This window comes from Asterias rubens, chromosome 18 (assembly GCF_902459465.1).
Source record: "Asterias rubens chromosome 18, eAstRub1.3, whole genome shotgun sequence".
In the NCBI taxonomy this organism is placed as follows: Eukaryota; Metazoa; Echinodermata; class Asteroidea; order Forcipulatida; family Asteriidae; genus Asterias; species Asterias rubens.
In genome coordinates, this window is record NC_047079.1 from 607,104 (window position 1) to 630,944 (window position 23,841).

The following is a 23,841-nucleotide window of genomic DNA, read 5'->3' on the forward strand; positions in this document are numbered from 1 at the left end:
TGAAACAACTATTTTTATAGTGGATGTTAAATTTGCATCGGGGATAAAGAATATTAATTTTAATATATGGGTAAAAACCAAAAATTAATATTTTTATAGTGCTTACAACCTTTAATTAAGGTAATGCACACAAAACAATGTCAATAAGAGTGAATCAAACAAAGTGCAGTTTTTTTGCCTGAAACAAGCACTATCTGTCCAAGGAATTTATACTTCGACTAAATTAAGGACAGCAGTTTAATAGTGGTGGTCAAACAATCCATTTTAATTGCAACTCTAAAATGGTTCGCAATCGGACAGAATTCTGGACTGGGTGAGAATGTGCTAAACGGATAAATAGTAATGCTTGATTTTCTCATATTGAAACATGCAGGAACAGCATTGGCGGCAGAACATCCTAATGGGAATGAGGCCGCAATCCGCTGAAAATGTTGTGCCCAGTTGGACGGGGCAATGTTCTCCCTTATCATCACCTGCGAAGTCTCTTTTAAAAAGATATGATAAATGTTTGCTGTTTAATCAAAGAAAACTTTTTGGTAATGATGAACTAAGGGAGCACGGATAAATTTTGTCACGGGTAAAACAAAAAACCCACCCAGTGTCACACTTGCACTGTCACACATTTTTCTGCAATCCCTACTGTATAACAAAGGAACAATGGTGTTGGGCATAAAAATGCAATCATTGGATAAGAGCTATTATTTTAAAATCAAGAACAATCTTGAACAAATAATGTCCATTTCTAAATAGGTCCTGGATTTACCTTTACACTGTTACAAGAATGGGGGTGATTGATAAAGGCATTCTTCAATGGGATGGCATACAAACATTTCTGTCCAACTAAATTTGGATCATGTGTTTCATTTAATGGTGGCATGTGACAATGCTTTTTTTTTCTCTTTTGTTTTTTTAAGTGGCATTGAAAAGGGCCGTGGGTTAAGTTGGCTCTTAAATAAGCCTTTGGGGTGTTGTCCCTGAAAAGAGCCATTTGGTTTCGTTGGACATATTATGTAATATAAAATCTGTTGAAGTCCACACACCTCTGAGATTTTGTTTTCAAACTTAGTTAGACTGAAATAAGTTTATGCCATCCGATTGAAATTATAAGCATATAATTGGATGCCTTTATCAATCACCCCTATTCCTCTAACATGGCAAATGTAAATTCATGACCTACTTAGAAATGGACATTATTTGTTCAAGATTGTTCTTGTTTTTAAAATAATAGCTCCCATCCAATGATTGCGTTATTTATGACTCACCCGGTAGAGGGATTAATTGAATGTGCTAACTCACAGGTTGTGTGCACATCTCTCCAATCCATTGTCTGATATTAATACCTGAGCTAGAACGCAAACATTTATACTTATTATAATTAACATTATATAATACTATTGTGCTGACTTGTCTGTGTAATCTGAACAACAAAAGGCACCAACAATAGAGTCGTAAAAATAGAGAATCTAAAAATCACTGGAGTGCTAAATCCATCGTGGCGCGGCTTCATGAAAATTTTTGAACAACTGTGGCGGTCACTCGTCTGAATGCGGGCGACCATGTTTTTAATTTATCCATGTTCCCTATTAACAGAGAAATGGGTTGTTTGCAGTACCTTTTCTAGTTCAGCCTCCAACCATTCATTTTCTTTTTCTCTCTGGTCCAATTGTTCTCGGAGTGATACAGATCGTTCTGCAGCTTCCCGTGCTCTTTTCAGTATTTCCCATCGGTCCTTTTCAACATCCTCTTTTTCAGCAATTACTTTCCGAAGACTTTCATCACTTTCCGAAACACGCTGCTCATAATTACGAATGAAATCTCTCATCTCCTCTTCCTTGGCTTCAAGGGTACAGTAAAGCTGCTTCATTTGATTCAGGAGGTCCACCTTGTCTCCTTTCAGACGCTTGCGGTCGGACTTCATTGCTGGAATTTAGGACAATGCAAATGTAAAAGCAAAACCTTTGCTGAAACTCTTCAAAACTTCCTTTGCAAACAAAATTTGTTGCATTGGTGTCTCATTTACTATTAAAGGATCCAGAAGTCCATTTCACAAAGAGTTAGGACTAGTCCTAACTTATGACTAGTCCTAGGAGATATACAAATTGCATGGATAGTCCTAAGTTAGGACGAGTAGCTGGTCCCAACTCGAGATAAGACTAGTCCTAACTCTTTGTGAAATCCACCCCAGGTACTTTTTCAACATGTTCACAGATTTACATTAAACTCACATGGTTTGAAGATAATGATAGTAGAAAGCATCGCTTCAAATATTACTAACTGAGGTGCTCTTGTTTTTGAGAAATGAGTAAAACAAGTCAGAAAATTATTTCTCAGTGAGAAGTAAAATTATTTTTAACATGTAAAATTGTATGAACCAGTTATAATATTATACCATAATATACCATAACTGGTTAGTAGGTTTTTACATGCTAAAACTGAGAAGAAAATTATTTTTGTGACATTGTTTTAATCATTTCTCAAAACTACAGTACCTCTGGAAGTAATATTTTAAGGGAAGCTTTCTACTATCATTATCTTCAAATTGTGTCAGTTTAATGTAAACCTGTGGACATTGTGTTTTGTGTTAGAAAAAAGTAAATAGACCCTTTAAACTTGTATTTAGAGCAAGTTATTATCAGACACAAACAGTTAGCCTTCATCTAATAGTACTAATAATAATATCAAAGTCTTATATACCAACAAGGTACTCAAGGCACTTAATACATCTAAACAGAAAGATAGGTTATTGAAGGGAGGAATTCTGAGACCCAATTATGTACATGTAGCACCCTATACGGGTTTACAAGGTGCTACGGCACATACAGCAGCCACAGCCAATAACAACGGGGCGAAACCCTTCTCTTTTTGATAAGTGCACTGGGTTATTTTACATGCATTACACAACACAAGGGACCAACAGCTTTACGTCCCATCCGAAAGGATAAAGCAACGGTTAAGTTTCTTGCTTCAGGACACATGTATCACGACTGGGGAATCTGCTGATCAGAAACACCAGAGTTTGAATTCGGTGCTCTGAACCGCTCGGCCACGACACTTCCACATACCTGTTAAGGCTTCTTTGGCTCTAGCTAGCTCATGCTCTGTCTGTGTCAACTGAATCTTCAACTCTCCTGCACTAGGAATTTCAACATGACTATGATCTAGTGCACGTAAATCATCCAGCTGTTTCATCAAAGTCATATTATCATTCTCCAGGTGGCAATATCTGTCTCGTATTCTCTGCAACTCACTCTCCTCCTGTAGCCTCTCCCATTCTGTAGATAAATAAGAAATAAAACTCAAAAGGAGTTTTAACCTGTTTTGCTGGTAAGATCTGCATTTGGGGTTGGGGTGAAACATTTGGAAGGAACAGGCTTGTGTGAAGTACTGAGTTTCTTGTTACCCAAGAAATGTCTCATGGCCTGTTGAGCTGATCTTGGTATAAGTTCAGAAATGTTGCCCTGCATGATGTCCACAAATGTAAAATGTTGTGTCCCTGTATGCATTTTTCCATGCGTGACTTATCAAAGAAACAATTTAAATGCTGGTTCACTTTATTTAACCCAAATAACATAATGAATGTGGCTTTAGCTGGAGCAGACCAGAGTTACTAAGTCATACAAACATACACTTGTAGCGTATATTGGTTGTTAATCTATAAGCGTGTGTGTGTTTCTTGCAGTGGAAGCCTAACAAAGTACCTTCAGTTCATGAATCTATCTTGGTATCTTTTACTTGTAGCCTAAGAAACTGTCTTCAGTTCATAAATCTATCTGGCTATCTTTTACTTGTAGCCTAACAAACTGTCTTCAGTTCATGAATCTATCTGGGTATCTTTTACTTGCAGCCTAAGAAACTGTCTTCAGTTCATGAATCTATCCGGCTATCTTTTACTTGTAGCCTAAGAAACTGTCTTCAGTTCATGAATCTATCAGGGTATCTTTTACTTGTAGCCTAAGAAACTGTCTTCAGTTCATGAATCTATCCGGCTATCTTTTACTTGTAGCCTAAGAAACTGTCTTCAGTTCATGAATCTATCAGGGTATCTTTTACTTGTAGCCTAAGAAACTGTCTTCAGTTCATTAATCTATCCGGCTATCTTTTACTTGTAGCCTAAGAAACTGTCTTCAGTTCATGAATCTATCAGGGTATCTTTTACTTGTAGCCTAAGAAACTGTCTTCAGTTCATGAATCTATCTTTGTATCTTTTACTTGTAGCCTAAGAAACTGTCTTCAGTTTATGAATCTATCAGGGTATCTTTTACTTGTAGCCTAAGAAACTGTCTTCAGTTCATGAATCTATCTGGCTATCTTTTACTTGTAGCCTAAGAAACTGTCTTCAGTTCATGAATCTATCTGGCTATCTTTTACTTGTAGCCTAAGAAACTGTCTTCAGTTAATGAATCTATCTGGGCATCTTTTACTTGTAGCCTAAGAAACTGTCTTCAGTTCATGAATCTATCTTGGTATCTTTTACTTGTAGCCTAAGAAACTGTCTTCAGTTCATGAATCTATCTGGGTATCTTTTACTTGTAGCCTAAGAAACTGTCTTCAGTTCATGAATCTATCTGGCTATCTTTTACTTGTAGCCTAAGAAACTGTCTTCAGTTCATGAATCTATCTGGGTATCTTTTACTTGTAGCCTAAGAAACTGTCTTCAGTTCACGAATCTATCTTGGTTACTTGTAGCCTAAGAAACTGTCTTCAGTTCATGAATCTATCTGGCTATCTTTTACTTGTAGCCTAAGAAACTGTCTTCAGTTCATGAATCTATCAGGGTATCTTTTACTTGTAGCCTAAGAAACTGTCTTCAGTTCATGAATCTATCTGGGTATCCTTTACTTGTAGCCTAAGAAACTGTCTTCAGTTCATGAATCTATCAGGGTATCTTTTACTTGTAGCCTAAGAAACTGTCTTCAGTTCATGAATCTATCAGGGTATCTTTTACTTGTAGCCTAAGAAACTGTCTTCAGTTCATGAATCTATCTGGGTATCTTTTACTTGTAGCCTAAGAAACTGTCTTCAGTTCATGAATCTATCTGGGTATCTTTTACTTGTAGCCTAAGAAACTGTCTTCAGTTCATGAATCTATCAGGGTATCTTTTACTTGTAGCCTAAGAAACTGTCTTCAGTTCATGAATCTATCTGGGTATCTTTTACTTGTAGCCTAAGAAACTGTCTTCAGTTCATGAATCTATCTGGCTATCTTTTACTTGTAGCCTAAGAAACTGTCTTCAGTTCATGAATCTATCTTGGTATCTTTTACTTGTAGCCTAAGAAACTGTCTTCAGTTCACGAATCTATCTTGGTTACTTGTAGCCTAAGAAACTGTCTTCAGTTCATGAATCTATCTGGGTATCTTTTACTTGTAGCCTAAGAAACTGTCTTCAGTTCATGAATCTATCAGGGTATCTTTTACTTGTAGCCTAAGAAACTGTCTTCAGTTCATGAATCTATCTGTGTATCCTTTACTTGTAGCCTAAGAAACTGTCTTCAGTTCATGAATCTATCAGGGTATCTTTTACTTGTAGCCTAAGAAACTGTCTTCAGTTCATGAATCTATCAGGGTATCTTTTACTTGTAGCCTAAGAAACTGTCTTCAGTTCATGAATCTATCTGGGTATCTTTTACTTGTAGTCTAAGAAACTGTCTTCAGTTCATGAATCTATCTGGGTATCTTTTACTTGTAGCCTAAGAAACTGTCTTCAGTTCATGAATCTATCAGGGTATCTTTTACTTGTAGCCTAAGAAACTGTCTTCAGTTCATGAATCTATCAGGGTATCTTTTACTTGTAGCCTAAGAAACTGTCTTCAGTTCATGAATCTATCTTGGTATCTTTTACTTGTAGCCTAAGAAACTGTCTTCAGTTCATGAATCTATCTGGGTATCTTTTACTTGTAGCCTAAGAAACTGTCTTCAGTTCATGAATCTATCTTGGTATCTTTTACTTGTAGCCTAAGAAACTGTCTTCAGTTCATGAATCTATCTGGGTATCTTTTACTTGTAGCCTAAGAAACTGTCTTCAGTTCATGAATCTATCTGGCAATCTTTTACTTGTAGCCTAAGAAACTGTCTTCAGTTCATGAATTTATCTTGGTATCTTTTACTTGTAGCCTAAGAAACTGTCTTCAGTTCATGAATCTATCTGGGTATCTTTTACTTGTAGCCTAAGAAACTGTCTTCAGTTCATAAATCTATCTGGCTATCTTTTACTTGTAGCCTAACAAACTGTCTTCAGTTCATGAATCTATCTGGGTATCTTTTACTTGCAGCCTAAGAAACTGTCTTCAGTTCATGAATCTATCTGTCTATCTTTTACTTGTAGCCTAAGAAACTGTCTTCAGTTCATGAATCTATCTGGGTATCTTTTACTTGTAGCCTAAGAAACTGTCTTCAGTTCATGAATCTATCTTGGTATCTTTTACTTGTAGCCTAAGAAACTGTCTTCAGTTCATAAATCTATCTGGCTATCTTTTACTTGTAGCCTAACAAACTGTCTTCAGTTCATGAATCTATCTGGGTATCTTTTACTTGCAGCCTAAGAAACTGTCTTCAGTTCATGAATCTATCTGTCTATCTTTTACTTGTAGCCTAAGAAACTGTCTTCAGTTCATGAATCTATCTGGGTATCTTTTACTTGTAGCCTAAGAAACTGTCTTCAGTTCATGAATCTATCTGGGTATCTTTTACTTGTAGCCTAAGAAACTGTCTTCAGTTCATGAATCTATCTGGGTATCTTTTACTTGTAGCCTAAGAAACTGTCTTCAGTTCATGAATCTATCTGGGTATCTTTTACTTGTAGCCTAAGAAACTGTCTTCAGTTCATGAATCTATCTGGCTATCTTTTACTTGTAGCCTAAGAAACTGTCTTCAGTTCATGAATCTATCTGGGTATCTTTTACTTGTAGCCTAAGAAACTGTCTTCAGTTCACGAATCTATCTTGGTTACTTGTAGCCTAAGAAACTCTCTTCAGTTCATGAATCTATCTGGGTATCTTTTACTTGTAGCCTAAGAAACTGTCTTCAGTTCATGAATCTATCAGGGTATCTTTTACTTGTAGCCTAAGAAACTGTCTTCAGTTCATGAATCTATCTGGGTATCCTTTACTTGTAGCCTAAGAAACTGTCTTTAGTTCATGAATCTATCAGGGTATCTTTTACTTGTAGCCTAAGAAACTGTCTTCAGTTCATGAATCTATCAGGGTATCTTTTACTTGTAGCCTAAGAAACTGTCTTCAGTTCATGAATCTATCTGGGTATCTTTTACTTGTAGCCTAAGAAACTGTCTTCAGTTCATGAATCTATCTGGGTATCTTTTACTTGTAGCCTAAGAAACTGTCTTCAGTTCATGAATCTATCAGGGTATCTTTTACTTGTAGCCTAAGAAACTGTCTTCAGTTCATGAATCTATCAGGGTATCTTTTACTTGTAGCCTAAGAAACTGTCTTCAGTTCATGAATCTATCTGGGTATCTTTTACTTGTAGCCTGAGAAACTGTTTTTAGTATACGAATGGCTTGCAGTTTTAAGAGCTTACGTAGCGGTGCTTTGTTTTTGTTCAGCGAATTGTCCATTCATTGATCAATGTGTGGTGAAGAGGTTTTCAACTAGTGGTTTAATCCCATTAAGGCCTGGTTCTTGATAATTTTACTGAGACGAAGTCGAGGTAAATTATCAAGAACCACTAGTTGAAAACCGATTCAACACACTTTGATTCCCATTCATTAATACCTTTTCGGTCAAAAAACATCAACACTTTTTGGTCAAAAAGTAAAATAAATGCAAAAATTATAATTTTTCAATGATTTCTTTCAACACAACACCCCTCCAGCTATGAAATGGTAAGGCCCAGTTAAGGCCCTTGGGTAAACAACTCCTTATAAGGGAATGTTGTGCGCGTCGTGCATATCGCGTGATGTGGCACAACTGTCTCGGCCAGTGCTCTCGACTAATAGGAATGAAGAAACTGTCTTGTAAGCACAGTTGCAAACTCGTGTGTCACGCCCATGTTTCAACACTTTTTACTGGTCATAAACAAAGGTTTATACACATCCACGTGACGCGCTCTCCACCAATAGGAATAGCTGTGAGGTATTTATGAATAGGAAATAAATAGGGGCCTACATGTAAGGTTATCCGAGGTCTGATATTTTCTGTAGTAAAATACCTGCAACTTGATATAACTATTTAAAAATTAGTAGCACCAGTACAATGTGAAATAAGTAACTCTGTAGGCCACCAGCTGTCTAAACATTAGAGCGGATTGGTTAAAAATGTATACCTTTGTTACCCTTTTCATTATCCGGATCACAGTTCCCTCCTTCATTGATACAAGCATAGCTGTTTCTCCTGTTTGTGTCCTTAGCCACTACTTCATCAGTCAGCTGAAATACAGACAGATTCATTCATACTCAACTTCGCTGAACAAAAATGTGTTGTGACTCCTTGTGCTTGTTGCTTACGTAATTTAAGATATTGACTTTGTATTATAAAATGATATATGCAAATTATTTTAGAATGTTGCTACACCATAAGTTTTTGCTACACTCAGCCATGAGTTTGTTACATATGAGACGTTCAGTGCAATTTTGGTCAATTACATGCAGTTACAAAGTTTGGCAATTTGTGAATGACAAAAGATGCAGAGCAAACAATTTTACAAATATAATATCAGAATTGTGCATTATAATACAGCCTGATGTGTGTTTTGCAAAAAAAAAAGGCAATCTATCCAGAATGATAAACTTTAGTGGTTGCTTGTACCATATTACTTTTTTCTGCAAAACAATTCAATAAAATATTAAATTAAAACCATGATAGTCCAACATACTTCTTTATCCAAGTGCCAAAGTGAAAGAATCAGAATGAACGGTAAATAGGCCCAAACAAGTGCTTGTAAGATATTCTTATGTTATCTCAATCCAAACAAATTGGTGTGGTTTGACAAGGAGAAGAGGATAAAGGAGGATCGGGGCAACTGTCAGCAAAAATGCCTCATCTGTACTGTTTATTTTAAAGTTAGTTGGGTATGTTCAGACATGGGGTTAAACTAGCCCTTAATTCGAGCTCCGTGGGTGTCCAAAAGATAAACATGACTTAGTCCAAAATTGGCTTGCGTTCACAGTGAGATTTTTCTTGTCAAGCGGACTAAACTAGCCAACGATGTTGATTATTGGGTCATGCATCGGCGACCCTTACCATTGCTGGTTCCGGTTTGTTACACTGTGCATCGTTTTCCAGAGGGTTTCGATCCGCTATCGTCTCAATGAACCTCATGGTCATCATGTATTCCATCAAGAGCCTGACATTTTTTGTTAAGTACATGTAAAGGGGTCACCGTCGCCCCCCACCCCCTCCCACAGACCAAAAAACTATTTAAAAAAAACATAACAGCACTTTTTTGATAAAACATAAAGAAAAAGAAAATTCTGATCGTGAAAAAATATCTCTAAGCTACAAAGTTGTCGATCGCCATCGTTCGCCATCTTGCTTTTTCACAGGCCTGTACAACATGGACAACAGAGGGTGCTTCCCTGCATTTGGAATAGTCTTGCCTCAAGGCGTGAATGATTGGTACTGCATGTGTAGTATGTACTGCAATTTATGTTAGTTGATCACTGAGGCCTTAGGTCAAGACTAGTTCATACCTGCCATCTTGGAAGTGGTTGAGTTGACGAGTTGACAGCGAGTTGAAGGCAGATATTATTTTATATATTTTCTCTGGCCAGATGAATTACGGAGCGCCGGAAATTTGTTTTCAATAAAATATATTTCTCCGGCCAAATGAAATACGGAGCGCCGGAAGGCTTTTTCAAAACTTGTATTTTCTCCGGCCAGATGAAACACGTAGCACCGGAAAAAAAATGTTTTCCTTTTTTTCCAGGCCAGATGAAACACAGAGCGCCGGAAAAAATCGGGGAAAATTTTAAAAAGCCGGAATTCCGGCAATAGCCGGAAAACTGGCATCCCTGTAAAATAGACCAGAAGTAGCGGGTCAGTTGCATTCTAACGATGGTTTACTGAGACTCGCAGCGGGGGGTTGGTTGTAAAACCTGGGCCAAGTTAGGCTTGTCCAGCAATTTTTTTCGGTTTAGTTTAGCCCAGCTCAGTGGGTCAAAATAACCCTCGCGGACCAGATTATTGCGTTCCCACGGAGGGTTAGTTTAGCACTATTGGATTTAGGACTAGTTTAACCCCACGTCTGAACGTACCCTTCGATTCAATAATTAGATAAATAAATCATTCTAATATAGGGACACAGTGCCTTGGATAGGGCGAGTTGGTCTATAAAATGTGTTTGTAACCGTTTGTTATGAAATGCATTATGATTAGAAAGATGATTTAAAATTAAAAACACAATGATCCACAGAAATATGCCTCAAAACTGCATGGTTTTCCTTATATGTCGTGAACAACAGGGCACACCATTTTGTGTTGACTCCACAAAATGGTCGACCATGTTGGTTCGCAAAGTAAAAAAGAAAACCATGCAATTTTGAGGCATATTTCTGTGGATCATTGTATTCTATGCATTTCACTAACAAACGCTTACAAACACTGTTTTATAGACCAACTCGCCTTATCCAAGGCACTGTGTCTCTTTAAGTTTAAATCACTTTACCTGTGGAGAATATTCATTCTTTGTCAGTCTATTGTTTTCATCAACAACTCTTCTATATTTGATTTGAGCATCAATCAGCAAGCGACGCATTAATGCTAGATTGGACTTGAGAGAATCCCTGGCAGGTACATCTGCTGTCTCACAAACTGGACTGCTTACGTCACACTCAGAAGATTTAGGTGTACAAATAAACTGCACAATCTGGTCATTTAAGGAATCCAACGACTCAATAGCTGATAACAAATAAAAACAGAAACACCATCATAGGGAATACTATTATAAAATGATTGTTACAACTTGTTAAAAAGGACGCACCTAACAACGACAAGTAATTTTAAAAGTTGATTTTTGTTTTAATCTGCTGACCAGGCTTTGCATTGTGTTGGTTTCATGCTGTAAACATGCATGTACCAGCTACATGTACCTGAAATTAAAACATTTTCTATGTGTGGTATGCGCAAGCACGCACCACCACCTCTGTCTTGGCAAAAACACAAAAACAATACGTACACGTACATGAAAACAGTTGATTTGAACGAGCACATTGTTTCAGTAACAATGCTTGTTCAAGGATATTTATTAGCTCGTTTATAGAGCCGGTCTTTATATCACTTGTTAATACACCCCCACATCTTCGACCAATGCGCGCAAACTCTCCAAGGTATTTATTAATTGAGTTTAAATAAATAAGTGCGCACACAAAATTAGAGGTAAATTAATTTTAATTACTGCATGATTATGTTTTAATCAATTCTTCAGCAGAAAAGAAGTGAGGGGAAGAGGAGTTTTCTGTTCATGTAATAAAATCACATAGGCCTACTTGTACTCTTTCAAAAACAGCTGCATATTATTTTATTATATTAAATTTTTTAAATGTACTCCAACAAAGTTTGTTGTACGACATGTGTGCTCAGGAGACCTACATGTACATGTATGTACAGTACATGTACAAGTACAGTAGATGTACATGTACAGTGAACTAGGCAGGAGTTCCAGGAAGATGACCAGTTTTCATGTGATAAGAAATGAATAGTATCGTGTAATTGGTTTGATCCTGTGTGTGTACACTGTACTGTGAACCATTTTCTGAGTGAAGGCTGGTTCATTCACTAAGACTGTGTACATAATGCAATGTCAAACTTTCCCTGTTTTCCTCAGATTTTTGTTGGATAAGACATCCAACAAACATCTACAGTATAATTATTGGCCTGTATTTGTCTATGTGTGGTTGTCTTCTTCAGTTTCTTCTCACTAAATTGTCTTAAAATGTTTCTTGTACAAAAAATCCCACGTACATTGTAGGAGTGTACATACATGTATGCACATGTACATGTAATGAAGCCACTGACTCATTAATATAATGCCCACGAACAACGAAACCCCATTGGTCAGGGCAGAAGTCATGTTTACATCACACCACCACCATGGCACTCAGCAAGCACGATAGGGTCCAAAGGTCGTGATAACAAAGTACGTGATTGGGCGTCAAAATGAATAATTTATTTGCTTCACATTCTGTGTTGTCTGATAGTTCTGACGAAAGATATGCACATTCATGAGCTGCATACTAGCATATATCCGAGAGCCACCCCATTTTTTTCCAATATTGTAAACGGAAGTTACAGACCCAAAAAGGCTGTCGGCCTTTCGACCACCGCATGCGGTTCGGGTTAGTGGTACAAGTGCAAATGACTTGTGCACAGTAGTCGTATGACGGGTGTTGAGCAATATGACAGTATATGGTTGGGTTGGCGGTGTGATTACACATACTATGCACAGTGTACATGTATACAGGTGGGTTTACAGCAGCGTCTATCCGAGTAAATAATGCGACTGCCTTGAGCAAGGCTACATGTACATGTAGAGTCAATAAACCCGTAGTTACAAAGGGGGTTAATTCCACTTACATTTCAGACAAACTAATAATAACTTAATGAGCTAATAGTACATGTATACACATATGTACATCTGCCAACTCATGATAGTGTTAATCTTAAATCTTAGTATGCAAATTTATTTGAGTACAACATTTTCACCTCAGGGAATGCAACAGTCCAGATTTTAACGAAAAAATGCATCATATTGTTAATATATGGTACATAAGTTCATAATTTTTTTTAAAGAGTAAACAACAAGTTTTGACAACAATATTATTTATAAGTTATTTCTACATGTATTACACATATCATTTTGAATTTAGATAGATAGATACATTGTAGATCTAGATAGAAAAATTGAAGGTTTATTGAAAGACTATCCTCGCAGCGCAAAGGCTGAATTACAACAATTTTACATTAATTTACGGGAAGCAAATTGGTGATCAAAAATAGGTGGAATAGTTTAACCACGTATTTTTAATTTAAAAACATTGCACATTGGTTGTATACACCAATGTGTGTTAGCACTGTTTACACGTACTTCTGAGAAAAAATAAGTAAAATCAAAGTCATATTACTCAGGTGGGATTTGAACCCATGACCTTTACAATTCTACACCAGTGTCATAATGATACATTATGCAGCACCCTGCATTATCTTGCCTACAATTTACACTTTTTGCAAATTCAGGACCTCTTACTTTTAGTCTTGTAACAACCATCTTGTAATAACATCTTGCACACCCTAATGGACAAACTGAACAAGAAACCCATGAATGTCCAAGCTAACCATAAGAAACACATTCATTTCAGACGTTTCCATAGTAAGAGGCCCACTACTGTTCCTTCTACTGTTAAGTCACCAGAGGCTAATACTGTAGTTAACCTGTCTGACATGGTCCTTACTGACCCATAGGTTACACTCCTCTCAAGGGGTCTCAAGTTTTGCCCCACACCCAGAGAACCTAACCAACTTATTTTCCAACAGGACATGGCCCAATTCAACCGTAGGTTTCGTCCAACGTGAATATTTTCATGTAGAGCCCGAGTCATCTGTTGAGACCCAACCTATACCCACAACCGCTTCAAGGAAAAAAGTACTTGTATACCCCCTAAGAACCAAGATGTGTCTCTCTATCTCCGAGGTTCTTAATACCCTTAATCCCTAATAACCTCACTTCCAATAACCTCCCCCAAGATGAATGACAGCCCTTATTTTGTACTTATTTTTTTAATTAAAAAAACAAACTTACACAACTACGCCAATCACCAGACATAGTAATTGAACTTGCTGCCAACGGGTCTGTAGTTGTAGTCATGAACACTCACAGCTCAGCAACACTAATCATTACATTGAATGTGCCTTTGACCCTTCTCAATCTTTCTCCAAAGAAATCAGTGAAACCCTGTTAAGAAGTTATAATGGCAACAGTATCCTCCCACATGACCCCTGTACAGCGAAGTTCTACAATGTACCTTACCCAAGATACACAAGCCCAATAACCCGGGCAGACCCATCAAAATTGGTAATGGTACATTGTGAAGAATGTCAGACAACTCGTCCATCGGACAACTCGTCCTTTCGGTCAACTCGTCCTTTCGTTCAACTCAACATTTAAGACAGCTCGACCGTTCAGACAACTCGATGGTTCATACAACTCGACTTTGAGACAACTAGACGAATGGCCAAAACAAGACGACAGTTAAGCAGCCGACCTTCGGTACTGTCATTATAACACCAATTTTTCTGTATAGCCTAAATCCTGCGATTCTATAACTTATCATTATTATACGTAGAGACCATTGTCAAGGACGCCGAGGTGGGGGTATTTTGTTGGCAGTTAAGTCGTCCTTGTCTTCCACGAGACTACGTGTATCTGCTCACGAGCATGACGACCTTGAGCTAATGTGGATATCTTTAAAGCTCGGCACTGAATCATTCGGTCTCCTCTACCGACCACCATCATCTACAGCAGCCTACTGGAATAAGCTCACTGAGGCAATGTTATCCATCAACATAGATGTTTTTGACGGTTGTCTCATCCTTGGCGACTTAAACGTCGATTTTTCACCCTCATGCACGGCCACACCACATACATTTGTAGAGCTAGAGTTCTGGACATTACTAACAACTTCCATCTGGAACAGTTCATCACCTCAGTCACATGCCCGAGCCCTAACAACCCATATATTCTTCGCAAATCCAACATTTTCATGAAATAATGCAGCTCCCAATGTTAAGAAATTCCTATTTTTGTCATATTCTCACAGTCTGCCGTGTGACGTAAGACGCAAGACGCACACCGTGCAAATCTTGCGGTGCTTTTGCATGTTATCGCTGTGCATTCAAGATGCGGTGACCAAGAACTCGAATGCGTCCTGCATCTTGCGTCTTGCATGCGAATGTATACACTTACGCACGGCGGCAGACAACACTGTGAGAAAACGATCAAAACGGAAATTTTTTAATGTTGGGAGCTGCACTATATCATGGAAATTAGGGATTTGTGAAGAATATATGACGACCAAAACCCACCGCAGAAAAATGTATGACGCCATGGAATGTGAATCTGTTTAAATTAGTGGCTTGTTGCAGGTAAGATTTGAGTTATGAAGCTTTGAAAAATTTTCGCCCCAGAAACAGGCCTTAATAGGTGGGACTCTGTATTTGTGTACAGAGAAAGAGTCCTTTTTATAGGGCTATGTTTGAATATATGTTTGAGTTATGAACAATTATGTTTTTCATTGTGTCAGCTTATTCCACTTGAACCAGTGACAGAGAGTTTGATTTTCGTTTTAACAAATTATTTCAAAACTTTAAAATGTCAATTTGAGTTTCTTTCTTTTTAATCCAGATGTCAATGTTTGAGCCTAAAAAAAAACCTTTTTTGACAGGCCCAATCACAGCACCAAGATTGCTCTGCTTTACATACAAAATGACATCCTAAGAGCAATCGACAAAAACAATGCCATTTTCATGGTCATGCTGGACCTCTCCGCCGCCTTCGATAGACCACCAAACCCTCCTGCAACGCTTCAATGACAAATTTGGTATAACTGACACAACGCTCGTCTGGTTCACGTCATACTTCGACAATCGCAAGAGTTGGGTTATCCTACCTGGCGGTGTCACCTCCGATGCAACTGCTCTTCCTTTTTGTGTATCACAAGGATACATGTATGTTACAGGTCCTCAGGCTTTCACTATGTACCTAGCCCCAGTTGGTGATCTTCTTCATCAGCATGAGCTCAAATTTTACCTGTATGCAGTGACATCCAAATCTACATAGAATTTGACCCCAAAATCCCCAATGATGCAGAATGTGGGCTGTTCAAGCTCTCGTGCATCAGTGACGTTCAACACTGGATGTTCAGCAACAAGCTTCAGCTAAACGAAGAGAAACTGAATTTGTCATTGCCTCTTCAAGCTGTAACTACAGACATCTTGCCCATATGATTCTCACTATAAACAACAGCACACTCCACCAATCAACTTCCATCCGGAATCTTGGTGTGGTCTTAGACAGCACTATGTCGATGAGTGATCATGTCACATCAGTCTGCAAATCAGCTAACTACCACCTCCGAAATATCAATAGAATCTGAAAGTACATAGACGCTGAAGCCTGTCATGCCGCTGTTAGGGAACTTGTACTGTCCAGATTGGACTACTGTAACTCTTTGTTAAGTGGACTCAAGCAATCTGATTTAAGCAAGTTACAAATGATACAAAACAGAGCATCCCGTGTCATCTTCTCCTACCCAAACCATGTCCCTACTTGACCACTGATCAAACAGCTGCACTGGCTCCCAGTAGAAAAACGAATAATGTTCAAATTGGCCTTAAACATGTTTAAGTGCATGTCAGGTATTTTTCCCACATACATTTCCAAACTCATTGGAAACAAGGCAACTTGTATATTCCTCGAACCACCAGAAAACCAGGAGACAGAGCATTTTCAGTCGCAGGCCCTAGGATGTGGAATTCCCTTCCAAACTCAACCAAAAGTTCTAGCTCTGTTACCATGTTCAAAAGGTCTCTGAAAACATTCTTTTTCAATCAGTAAATATCGCCATGCTTAGCCTGCGGTTCTAGTCAAAGAGAGACCGGCTTTTCGCGGGACTTTCTTGGCTAAGTGCTGCAGGCTTTGCCTAGTCGCGGTTTTCCTCTTGGTTTTTGATGGCATTCCCTCGTTTTGTTTTTTTCCTGTCATTCTCTGAGCGCTTTGTAACCTTTGGAAAAGGCGCTATATAAATGGTATCATTATAAGGTGTTCGGCCAACAGCCGAACAACTATTGTTATTGTTATGTTTTTTTTTTTTAGGTTTTCGGCCAACAGCCGAACAACTATTGTTATTGTTCTGTTTTTTTTTTTGTTTTTTTTTCTTTTTTCCTCGTGTTCTTCTTTCCCTGCGAACCTTCTCCAGCAATTTTAAACAAAAGTAAAGCTTGTACAAACTTAAAACTTACTGTGTACATAGGCAATAGTGAGTAGATGAAACCGCCACTTTTTGGGAATGATGACGTCATTGATGACGTCATGGCAAGGTTTTTAAAGTTGAAAAACGACATTTGCTTTTCGCTGTATCTCAACGAATATAAAAGCTATGATGTTCATACTTGGGCATCAGATAGATAAAGACTTGGACATTATTTGAAAAGTTAACGCCAAAATCGTATGACCTCATCTTCCGGTCGTACCGGAAGGTCAAACTCTGCCTTTGTGTTTTTTTGTGTTTTTTTTGTAAAAAAAGACAATTTGTTGTCATAACTCAAGATTGATATGGAATTTAACATTGAAACTCATCAGACAATTGAACCTTAATAATAAGACCACACAAACTTAATGATGTCATGATGACGTCATCAGGTTTTGAATTACAACAAATCAAAGTTAAATATTTTAAAGAAATCATAACTCCTGAACCACATGGTGGATTTTGACAATCAACATATCATCGGACAGGTCGATCAAACTTCAAAAAACGCTACACACAAAATGACCCCATTTGACCTTGACTTCTGGTTCAAACCAAAAGTTGAACAATTTTACAAATTTTGATCTCTAAAACTACGTAACATTTCAACATAAATTTTGCATCCCGTTATAGATGAGTGATCCTGCTCAAACTTTCCCACAGAGATGATACCAATTTGACCTGAAACTCTGGTCGAAATCGGACGATAAAGCCCACGGATGTGTTGACCGGCGTGATAACTGCGTACACTGCGCTTTGGCTGGCCGTTCCGCTCCATTGATCACACCTTTATCAGTCCACGAGGCCTGTGTGTTCTGCTCGGAATAGTGCATCGTTTGACTGTACACGTGATTTCCATTCATGTTTTGACAAGTCTCAGGTCATTGTACTTACAGCGTAGTGCTAGTTTAATGGTGTACCAACATTTTACAATTGAAGTCCGCTCATATTCGGCGTCAAATTGTTCCCCTGTTCGCCCTTCTCATGGCTTCATTATCAAAACGGAATAAAAGACGAAGCTTCGCTGAGATGGCCACCTACTTCAGTGATTCGTATGACTTTTAATTATGTGAGAAAATGAAACCAGAAAAAGACGAACATTGGTTATGTTTGATCAAACACCGGGAAGCGGATTCGTGACATCGACTCGTGAAGGGTGTTTCTAACCGGCACTCACGGCAGTGTTTAGCACGCTACACGGTAAAGCTTTGTGTGAAAATCATTGCTTTTCAAAATAAGTGTTTATTTAATGCCTAACAAAATCTAACGTGCATCCCAGTTATCGTAGTTGTATCTGTACTTGTGTCGTACACTTGCGAAACCTCTGTAATACTTAATAAATAAGTCTTTTACAGTTATTTACTTCACAAGTCTAAAATTAGTAAACTGTTGTTTCGTATAAAGTTTCCCTAAATCCAGTTAACCTTTTAAGAAGTTTACTCTTGAGTTAAACATCACAAGGATCACAAAACCTTCAAACTTTGCACATAGTTAGCTCTTTACTAATAAAATACATCGCTTTAATAAGTATTAACCTTAGCATTTATTTTCTGTGCAAGAAAGGTATAAATGTAATAGATTTACACTTTTACTTTCTGTGAAAATTAAAAAGCTATCAACAATCTGTTCATAGATTTAATTTTCCTCGTGTTCTTCTTTCCCTCTGAACCTTCCCAAGCAATTTTAAACAAAAGTAAAGCTTGTACAAACTTAAAACTTACTGTGTACATAGGCAATAGTGAGTAGATGAAACCGCCACTTTTTGGGAATGATGACGTCATTGATGACGTCATGACAGGGTTTTTAATTTGGAAAATGACCATGTGCTTGTTGCTGTATCTCAATGAATATTGAAGCTATGATGTTTATATTTCAGCATCGGATAGATAAAGACTTGGACAACATTTGAAAAGTTAACGCCAAAATCGTACGACCTTAACTTCCGGGTCGTTACCCTGTGTCAAAGTTCGCCTTCGTGTATTTTACATCAACAAATCCCCCAAATCTAGGTGATTTGGGAGTCCGCGAAGGGACGATACTTACCTGTTAAACCTACAATTTGCATATTTCTCTTAGCCTTAGGCTTCCACGCTAGAATTTTATACCACAATAGGGCGCCCTCCATCGTCCGCCCCTGCCCACGGCCAACTCGTCCTCTTTTTCTCTAGAACTTAGTCAGGCGAGCCACTGTGGGGAAGGAGGGAGGGAGGGTTTAACAGGTAAGTATCGTCCCTTCGCGGACTCCCAAATCACCTAGATTTGGGGTAGTCCACTTCAGGGGACTCCCTTACCTGTTAAACCTACAATTTGCATAGACTAGCCCCGAAAAATGGATGGTGGGCTTCAGAGCGAGCCTATTCAAAAAACCGCGTCTCGGGAAACCTAAAACTTAATGTCCCTTCGCGTTGTCCCATACCAAAAGGTATGAATAAAGAAAAACTAACAGAACTCACCAGAAAGCTTATTCTTTCTTGATCCAGAGGTAATGCCCCCATCACTCCAGGGTAGAACCTTCCTTGGATGCTCCTATTGAGAGGGCTGTACGGCCCGTCCTTCCTTCTGCTTGGAGAACATCCCGCAGGTAGCAGGATGTGAATGTTGATGGTGTTTTCCAGGCTGCTGCTTGCAAAATGTCCTGAATGGGGACACCTTTAAAGTAGGCCCATGATGTCGTCATGGCTCTGGTGTCATGGGCATTGACCCGAATGTCCCGTACCTTTGGCCAGTCTTTGATAGATGCCTGGATAGCTGTAACTATCCACCGGGAAATGGAGTCTGCAGAGACTGCTTTGTGTGGTTTATTTGTTGAAATAAACAGTTGGGTGGTGTCTCCTCTCAAGGGTTTTGTTTGAGCCAGGTACCACTTGAGTGCTCGAACTGGGCACCACAGTTTATCTTGTGGGACCGAGGAAAAACTTTTAAGGTCCAGCACGAAAATTGGTGGAGGAAGGAAGGAAGGAGATTGATTCTTCGTTAAAAACCCCTGACGAGGCACCAGTCTTACTCCACTTGGCTCCCATCTAATGTGCCCTGGTTCAACTGAAAGGGCATGGAGCTCACTTCTTCGTCTAGCTGTGGCTGTAGCCAACAGGAAAACTGTTTTGACTGATAGGTCTAATAAGGGGGCATTCGCCAATGGTTCATATGGCGGTTCCGCCAGGACCTTAAGAACTTGTGCAAGATCCCAGGATGGAACCAGCTTCCTAGATGGAGGCCTTTCAACATACATCCCCCGCAGGAGCTGAGCCAGGCTAGCGTTATTGGACACAGTAGATCCATCTGCGAACCCTTTATGGACAGCCGCTATAGCTGATCTATAGCCCCGAATAGTGGATATCGTCAAATCCTTATGAAACAGGTACATAAAGAAATCTCCAACCACTGCTAGAGGCGTTGTGCATGGATCATAAGTGTGTTCTTCGCACCACCTATGATAATGTCGTAATCGGCTGTCGTAAGTCCTACGGGTAGACAGTCTGCGGCCTTGGGCTGCCAATGAGGCAGCGTCTGCTGAAAGGCCCGCTGATCGCAGTGATTGCTTGACAGCATCCAAGATGTTAGGTGGAGGGACTCTACCCCTGGTTGCGGGATCAGGGACCGTGGTTGACGCAGTAGGTCTGATCGCACCGGTAGAATTATCGGCGGATTGCACAAGAGGCGAACTATTTTCTGAAACCAAGGCTGGCGTGGCCAAAATGGTGCGATGAGGATGATTCTGCACTCTTCCGCCTCGATCTTTGTCAGTACCCTTGGTAGAAGCGAGATCGGGGGAAACGCGTATGCTAGCATGTTTTTCCCACTGATGGAAAAAGCATCTGCTGCCCATCCCTTCGGATCCTGGTTGCGTGTACAATACACCGGTAACTGATGGTTCAGTGCCGACGCAAACAGATCGATGTGAGGACGATCCCATACTTGGAAGATCGATTGAACCACTGCCGGGTGCAGAGTCCATTCGGTTGGAAGGACCTTCCCCCGAGACAGAGCATCCGCCATGATATTCAGCTTTCCGGCTAAGTGGACCGCCGTAAGATTGATCTGTCTCGCCTGGCACCAAAGCAGAAGCTCCCATGTGTGCATGCACAACTGCGGGGAATGCGTTCCGCCCTGGCGGTTTATGTAAGGGACAACCGTTGAGTTGTCCGATTTTATGAGGACCACTTCCTCTGTCACTATTCGGACAAAATGTTTCAGTGCTCGAAAAACTGCGAGCAGTTCTAGGACATTGATGTGGTATTGACTGTCCGCCTGGGACCAAGAGCCCGCTACCGATTCCATTCCAATGTGTGCCCCCCAACCTGTGTTGGAGGCATCGGTCACCAGAGTTAAGGTAGGTCGCGGTCATGGGAAAATCAGTCCCACCATGATGTTTGTTCGCCGCGACCACCAGTCCAGGTGGGGGCAAATCATATTTGGGATTGGCACTGGCCGCTGGATATGGTGAATACCTGGTCGGTAGTATGCAAGTAGATGCAACTGTATCAGGCGCATCCGCAACCTGCACCATGGGAGTACGTCCACCATGCTTGCCATTAGGCCCAATAGCCGAAGCCATGCCACTGCTGGGGCCACACTGGCAGTTCTGAACAGAGTGATGCAGTCCAAAAGATTGTGGACTCGATCCTCGGTAGGAAAAGCTAGTCCTCGCTGGAGGTCCAGTTTTGCTGCTAAGAAAACTGGGTGCCTTGTCGGATTTGGCTGCGATTTTTCGATGTTGATCAGAAAACCTAACTCCGAAATGATGTTTGCAGTTAGTTTGAGTGCCCAGCTTGTTTCCTCCTTTGTCTCCCCAACAATGAGCCAATCGTCCAGGTAAACAAAAATCTGTACCTGACGTCGCCGGAGGATTCCCGCTACGACTTTCACCAGCCGTGTAAACACCCTCGGGGCAGTGGAAAGGCCGAACGGTAGTGTCAGAAATTCGTAAGTCCTTTGGTCGTAACGAAACCGTAGGAATGCTCGATGTTCGGCCCACATTGGAACATGTAGATAGGCATCCTTTAGATCGATCAACACTGCCCAGGTTGGAATGGGTAATGCATCCAAAACTGTCCGCAGCGACTCCATCCGAAACCGTTTTGGTCGGACATATTTGTTTAATGGCCGAAGGTTTAAAATCGGTCGCCATTCTCCTGTGTTTTTCTTTGGAGCTAGAAAAAAGGTTGAGAAATACCCTCGATTCGCATCCTCTGTTTGCACTCTGCGTATGGCTTGTTTTTGCAAGAGGGCGGATATCTCCGACTCCAGAGCATGACGCTTGGTTCGGTCGGTTGGAATCGGTGTTGTTCTCGGTAGGTATGCAGACGGGGGAGTACTTGTAAACTCTATTTTGTAGCCAGAAGCTACCGTTTTTTGTACCCACCCGTCGTTGCACAAAAGGGCCCAAGTCTTTGCGAAATAAATGAGTCGACCCCCCACGGGCCCTGGAAAGGGGGTCGTGGGAAGGGGGGCGTCACCGGCGCCAAGCACCACCCCGGTAACCTCCGCGCGAAGCTTTGGAGCGGGGGGTGAAGCCGGCTCTACCTCGTGAACGCGACCCAAAAGCCTGACTCTGTCCAACAGTTGTAGTGGGCTTGAAAGAAGAGCCCGATGGATTTGGAGCAAACAGCTTCAACGGTTTACGGGGGAACGTCTTGCCCTTAGTAGCTCCACTGTTGCCTCTTGCCGGACAAGAGCTGCCTCCTTGACTTGATTGTTTATTGAGGTTAATCTTGTCTGTGGCTTTAATTCGCTTCGCCTCGGCTTGCATGACCTCCTGGAATTTTCCTCCAAATAAATCGGAACTCAGCCGGGGGAGAGATTCCAGGTTGGACCTCAATCCATCAGAGGGAACAAAAATCGTATCCAAAACGTTTGTCCTCCGTGCATTGATTGTCATCAAGGACACCCGCATAAACTGGTCCATACACAGCCGTAGCCCGTCGTCAAGGCAACGAAAAGCTGTCTCGGTTGCCTCTGGTGATACAGGTGAATCTGCTTCACAAGAACACACCAAATATTCGGAAAGGAGTTGTAAAAAACATGCCACCCGAATTCCTGCCCGTGAAGCCGTAACAATTTTTATTAATGACTCCTCAAACACATTTTTTTCCTTGGACGGAAAAGGTGACTTCAAAGTACTTCGACCGCCCGAATCCGCCGTGATTTTATCACGCACTGTAGCGGGCATGGGCGGCACTGATAAAAAATTATCAAAGTCTGCCTGAGGTACTCTGAACGGGCGAGTTTCCCGGCGCACGAACGGACGTATCTTTTTCACTTCCGAAAGTGCGTTCATACGATCGGCACACAGCCGATCAATTGGAAGAACCGGAAAAAATTCCTTTGGTTCGACCGGCGCGGTACGACGCTTAAACGATTGTCTAGCGCCCTCTACCGGGTCTGGTTCTTCATTGGAAGGTATGTGCAACACCCGTACCATATCTTTCATGACCATACGCAATCGCTGGTTGGTTGTGGATTGGTAGGATGATTCATCACCCGAGGAATCATCCTCCCACCCTGGGGGTCGTTCCCGGTTATCCCGTCGCTGTGTCAGGGGAACAGTTTCCTCATTTCCCGAGGATTGTTCGGTGTTTGGGACCGCTACCGCTGCTGAAACACGGCGTGGATCCCTATCTGACACACTGCCCGGGTCGGAAAAACTATCCGAGACGGTGATTGACATTACGTCCTCCGTCCTCGGTAAAACCTGCCTTGGCTCCGGTGGAGCCACCGGTTGAGCCGGCGCTGTCGGCTTGGGTATTAGTGGCGTGATACTGGCCGTCAGTTCACGGAACCCTTGTAATAGAAGGGCCGATGTGGGGTCTTCCCGCTTACTATGATGCCGGCGATGACCCCGTGGCGATCGGGAAGATGAGGATGATGA

General features: G+C 40.6%; 1 protein-coding gene across 2 annotated transcripts in view; it reads right to left on the bottom strand.

Annotated features, from left to right (window-relative positions):
• LOC117302239 (kazrin-like) overlaps positions 1-23,841 on the bottom strand; it is a 72,110-nt gene that overhangs the window by 31,654 nt on the left and 16,615 nt on the right. Inside the window, exons 2-5 of one of the 2 annotated variants that reach the window (XM_033786088.1) lie at positions 10,619-10,851; positions 8,288-8,381; positions 3,063-3,272; positions 1,613-1,920 (exon numbers count right to left, since the gene is read on the bottom strand). In XM_033786088.1, coding sequence (XP_033641979.1) covers positions 1,613-1,920; positions 3,063-3,272; positions 8,288-8,381; positions 10,619-10,851 — 845 coding nt within the window. Of the gene's footprint in view, positions 1-1,612; positions 1,921-3,062; positions 3,273-8,278; positions 8,382-10,618; positions 10,852-23,841 lie in introns of both variants that reach the window. The other variant, XM_033786087.1, reaches the window with a different exon arrangement.